At 42.6% G+C, this 6,000-nt stretch overlaps 1 protein-coding gene across 2 annotated transcripts in view; it reads left to right on the top strand.

The window, feature by feature from the left end:
- The window catches only part of Plgrkt (plasminogen receptor, C-terminal lysine transmembrane protein), a 33,923-nt gene that overhangs the window by 2,113 nt on the left and 25,810 nt on the right, over window positions 1-6,000 (top strand). For both annotated transcript variants that reach the window (XM_013018424.1, XM_013018425.1), the window contains exon 3: window positions 1,090-1,176. In XM_013018424.1, the coding sequence (XP_012873878.1) occupies window positions 1,096-1,176 (81 nt within the window). In that variant the 5' untranslated portion in view covers window positions 1,090-1,095. The remainder of the gene's footprint in view (window positions 1-1,089; window positions 1,177-6,000) is intronic.

Genomic DNA, 6,000 nt, shown 5'->3' with positions numbered 1-6,000 from the left:
GACGCTCTGGCTCAAATGGTAGAACACTCGCCTTGAGCTGAAGAGCTCAGAGACAGCACCCAGGCCCAGAGTTCAAGCCTACAACCGCGACCCCCCCAAAAAAAACCCTCAGGTAAAAGGAAAGTACTGCTAGATTTCTACATCCTCAACAAGAAGCTTCTGTCTCTAGTCACAGGGTGCTGGAGTAAGATAGTGCCAGACAGGGAGAGAATTTTCATGACCACCAAGGCCTCTTTTCCCAGGAAGTAGGTAAGCCTTCTGGGCCCAGTTTTGAAGCTGACTGGCTCAAAGATCCCTGTAATTTAATTCCAGCATCTATACTTGGCCAGAATAAAGGGAAGCCAGGAACAACAGTACAATGCATTCATTTTATTATAAATGCATTAACAAGGATATTTGAGCATCCTGATGTTTTCCCCCTTTTGAAAACTTAACATCTAATATGGAGAGAACGAAAGGGAAGCTGGGGAAGATGGCTAAAAGATCTGAGCAGTGGGTGCATGGGAAGAAAGGATATGACGGAAGAGGGACAGCAGAAGAACATTGATACACTCACCTGGAGACGCCGAAATCTTTAACACCAATGCAAAGAGTGCAGAGAAATGTAATTTCCAAATGCACAAAGTGTCTTCTGACTCAGTCCTCAAATGCAAGATTTTATTGTTCACCTGCACTGATGATATGATAGTATTCATCTTATTCTTAAGATTTATAGTGCAGAAAAAGGTCAGAAAACATGGTACCATATCTTTATAGATAGAGCAGTAGGAGATTTTGGAAACTGTGTAATTCCCTTAGTTAGTTTTAGCCCAGTAAAAGGAAGGCCAAACTGGTTAGATGTGCTTGTGGTTACGAAGCTCTTTAGAATTCATACCGTGTTCCTAGGCTTAACATTTTTCCTTCCTCCTTCCCTTCCTTCATCCCTCCCTTCCTTACTTCTTTTTTCTTTTTTTCTTCCTTTCTCTTTCTCTCTCCCTCTCCCCTTCTTTCCTCCTTTTACTTTGCTGTAGCTCCTGGTAGCCCAGAAAAGAGAATACCAGGATGCACATCATGCATTATTTAAAGTCTCTTTGCATTTTTACACTTTAGATCACGATGGGATTTATATTTTCAAAATCTATGAATGAAAACCTGAAAAATCAGCAGGAGTTCATGCTTATGAATGCACGGCTTCAGGTATGTTTTACAATAATTAAGCTGTTACGTTAGCACAGGGGTTAAAGTTCTAACACATGTGCTTCTTCAGATAAAATATGCCACCCTCAAAGGCAAGATGAAATTAATTACTGTTTATTTGATGACTAGCCTTGTTTAAGTCTTTAGTCCAGATGCACTCATGGAAAATTTCTATACTGCAGGAAGAGACGCTCGCTTAGACCATTGCGTATATTATTATAGACAGAATAATACCCCTTCTCCATGATATCTATGTTACTTTCAATGGCAAAAAGGGCTTTTTACCATGTGCTCATTCAGGAGTTTCAGATGGAGAAATTGTTTTGTATTATCCAGATGGAATGACTCCATCATAATTGTAAGCATATTTATAAAGAGAAGAAAGGGAGACAGAGACAGAGATAGACATGGAGACACAGAGAGATACACACAAATACATAGAGATGGAGATGGAGACAGACACAATGAGAGAGAGAGAGAGAAATTTGAAGACATACCATTGGCTCTGAAGATAGAATCAGGGCCACAAGCCGAGGAATGCCTGCAGCTTCTAGAAGGCAGAAAAGACAGGAAACAGATTATTTTCTACAGCCATCAAAGGGATACAGTCCTTCTAGCCCACTTAGGACCTTAACCTCAGAACTGTAAGATAGTACATGTGCATTATTTTAAATTGGTGAGTTCTTGACAACTTGTTACAACAGTAATAGGAAGCTAATACAGACTGTAAAAACTTGACAATGGATCAGACAATATAGAAAAAATCAAAATATATTAGATTGTCGAATTGCCAAATACAGGTTATCACAACGTATTTTTAAATGTTGCCAGTCAAAGTTAAATGTGTAGAGTTTGTCCTAAATTATTTTCCTAAGACTTCAGACCAAGGTCGCTAAGCTTCTGTGGCTAATTGTACTTGGCTCTATTCCGGCCATACAGCCGGTCACAAATGAGGGCTAAAGGCAGGCTGCCTGGGTGAATTTCAGCTCTACCCCAACTAACTGTGTTACCTGTGCCTCAGTCTCCTGTTCTGTACAGCAGAGGTAGTAAAAATCCCCTTCAGAGAAATGTTTGGAGTAAAGATGATACCTATTATATAGAACAATGCCTCCGGTCTTTAGGAAAATGCCTCTCCTGGGCTGAGGGTGTACTCAGTGGTAGAGGGCATGCTTCCCATCTGGGAAGCTCTAGGTTGGACCCCCGCACAGACACACACACACACACACACACACACACACACAACTCTTTGTATTAGATGTTACTGTTACCCTTACTAAAGATGGATTAGAGCTAAGAGTGTCCTACACAGGAAGAAGATTTATTTTTTTTCTCCCACAGTTTTATTTGCACACATACACACACACATATATTAATACTACGATATGTGAGGCTTTGTTGTCATATTTCTCTACTTGTATATAATATACTTTGATTATATTCGCTCCTTCGATTATTCTTTCTCAGGACAGAGATTTCTTTGGCGAGGGGGAACAGTTGGAAGAATGGACAATAGAATTACAATAATAACAAAGTGACTGAGAAGACACCAAATACTAAGTATAGGAAACAGCCAAGTACATCAGATACTTAGAGCATCCTTATCAAAGAACTTTCAAAAAGCCAGTGCCTCACTCCTGTAATCCTCACTACTCGGGAAGCTGAGATCTGAGGATTGCAGCTCCAAGCCAGCCCAGGCAGAAAAGTCTGTGAGACTCTTAATTAACTACAAAAATCTGGAAGTAGAGCTGTGGTTCACATGGTAGAGTGCTAACCTTGAGCACAAAAGCTCAGGGACAGTGTCTAGGCCCAGAGTTCAAGCCCCAGGACTGGAAAAAAAAAAGTGCAGGAATTTTACCTTGGTTTCCATGACCTCCAGGTCTGTGACGAGTCAGGGTTTACTTTACCTCAAACTGACAAGTGAGTCCACTATAGCCAATCATAAACATCTGAGATGGAGACCATTATTATTAACAGCTTAGCCAGCTGTCAGAGCCTGATGACAACATCAGTCTGCATGCCCCTCCGAACTCGTGGAGGTGCAAAGATGAGTTTGAGCCTAAATGGGTTGTATTTGGATCCTATCTGAGGAATACGGAGCTGGGGGAGACTACTTCATTATAGGGAGCCTAGAACAAGAGAAGTGTTGGAAGAGAGCAAGAATTGCTTTAATTCACCTGTCAAAGTTGTTCACTGAAGCACAAGCAAGAAATGGCCCAAAGAAAGAGCAGTTAAGGCCTTGCATTCTTGACCTCCTTAGCTAGAATTTTGTGTAGGGACCTTTGGGGCTACTGGTAATAACGTAAATGACCAGAGAATTGCTTTGGCTACCCAGTGCTAAAACCTCCCTGGGCACACAGACAAAAGATATATCATGGAGAAAAGAAAGGTGATCGCTATTCACAGAAGAGGAAAACAGGGTGGGCAAAACACCTGAGAAGTCATTGCTGTTTCTTGGTGAGAATAGCTTTAAGCTCTGCCTGCTGATCACCGTGAGTAGGCTCTCAGTGGCTGTCACCCGGTTAAAGAGCAGCAGTAATCACTGGTCTTGAGCCTAGGAACCAAAGGCAAACTCAAGCATTTAGGGTCCCACTGAGTCAACAGCTTTGTCTCAGGTGACAGAGTAGAGGATGGAATTTTCCCCTAAAGGATAGCTACTGCTTCTCTGAGATGCAACTCCTAGATAAGCAGACAGGCCATTCCCTTCAAGCAGAATGTTTTCGTTTGACCAGCAAATGGGCCTTTGCCTTGTCATTGTTAAGTTCTAGGGGCCCCAACCCAAAATGGAGTGCCAAGCCTGGGAATCTCAAGGTCTGGGGGGGGGAGGGGGGCAAATATTTATTTTTAGCAAAAAACTACCTGGCTCAGAATGACAAAGAAGACTTTTTTTCCGCATATATAGATGATAGCCCTAAAATAGGAATATATGTGTAAGTATATATAGGTTCATATGTATATAAATGTATGAGTGCATGTATATGCATGCATGCATGTATATGTATGTGTGTAACATATGCACATGAATATAACCACACGTGCATATATGTGAGCACACATATACCTACGCATGTGTGCATATATCTGCATGTGTACATATATGTGTATATATGTACATGTGTGCACACATGTGGATGGATGTATACCTATATCTGTGAACATGTGACCAATCTGACTAAAGTATGCTATCTACATGCGTGATGAGACCATTTGAACAATTAACAGGTATTTTAGCAAAAACAGATATTAGGAAATTGAAACATTGCTTGTCTGGCAGCTAAGCATGAGTGGAAAGGGGTGCACAAGCAGGGAGGTAGAGGGGGGCAAACACATAGTACTTGATCTACTTTATATTCCATGTGTGAAATGAAGCAAGCAAGTTGGTGGACTGGTTTAGGAAGGGGTAAGGGAAGGAGGTAATGGAGGATGCAGAGGAGTGATTATGGTCAAGATGCACTGTATACATAAATTGATTTGTTAAAATGAACCCCCCCTCACCTTCTGCAAGTAATTGATGCCAGTTAAAAAGAACAAGGCATTGGGTGCTGGTGGCTCAGGCCTCTAATCCTAGCTACTCAGGAGGCTGAGATCTGAGGATCGTGGTTCAAAGCCAGACCAGGCAGGAACATCCAAGAAACTCTTATCTCCAGTAAACCACTCAGAAAACTGGAAGTGGTGCTTTGGCTTAAGTGGTAGAGCGCTCGCCTTGAGCTGAAGAGCTCAGGGACAGCTCCCAGGCCCAGAGTTCAAGATCCAGGACCAACCAAAAAAAAAAAGAAAATAAAGGCTTGGCACCAGGTCAGTAACTGCTCCCCCTCTTTGGAAAAGGGGGTACCATTGGTTCTATTTGCCCCCCCCAAATTCAGATGTTGAGATGTTGAAAGCCCCAACCCAAAGCATTTGGGAACATGACCTTCTTTTGGATGGGTGAGGGAATCGAATTTAAATGGATCACTAGGCTGGGCTGCAGTCTCGTATGGCTGATGGCCATACGATGTATTTGATGCCCATGTCCAGCAGGTGGTACTGTTACACTGGGCAACATTATACTGGCCAATGGCCTCTCTGCAAGGTGAGCTATGGGTTTTTGGGGTTTTTTCCCACCTTTCTGAGACTTTATAATATTTCTACAAGGCCACCTGGTGAGGGAATTCATGAATGGGAATGACCCTCTGGTCATTACAGGGTTTACAATGCAATTATATAGTATGTCAATGTCAATCCCATTATCCATGTATGTGTGGTGTGTGTGTGTGTGTGTGTGTGTGTGTGTGTGTGTTGTGAATTGGATCAGGGTCCCTCTAGTTTCCTTTCCTTACTAGGAAATTTGCTCAACTCTCTCAGCTGAATTCGGGTATCACCGCAGAAAGGTGTGAGCATTGGAACACACTCTCATTGGAACACAAATCAATAAGCTAAAGAGTTTGACCCACGTATTTCAGCAATTCTCATATAATTTTCAGTGTCTCAGCTGTGGGATGGGAGCAGGGAGGGAGGTGTTGATCAGAAGCAAGAGTGCTGAAGAGCAAGAAGGACTATTGAGCATATGATTCCTTGTCCCAAAATGGACGCTGCTTCCTCCCTGCATAGCCCAGCCTCTGGAGAGCACTCCTGTTTGGGAGAGGAGGGTCATTCTTTCAGCCTTCACTGGTGCTAACATACTGCCCTGACATACTTGGCACCCTGGACCAGTTTTGGGCTTACCATACCCTCCCTTTATAGACTTTGGCACCCACATCCAACAGAGCTGTAAAAGTTGGGTCTTTAGAAAGAAACACACAGCCATAGCCACTTGATTCTTGATAAAGGTGCAAGTGCATGCGCACACAC

The sequence above is a fragment of the Dipodomys ordii genome, unplaced genomic scaffold (genome assembly GCF_000151885.1).
Source record: "Dipodomys ordii isolate 6190 unplaced genomic scaffold, Dord_2.0 Scaffold40, whole genome shotgun sequence".
Taxonomy (NCBI): Eukaryota; Metazoa; Chordata; class Mammalia; order Rodentia; family Heteromyidae; genus Dipodomys; species Dipodomys ordii.
Note: the sequence above shows the minus strand (reverse complement) of the source record. Positions and strands in the feature narration are given on the sequence as shown.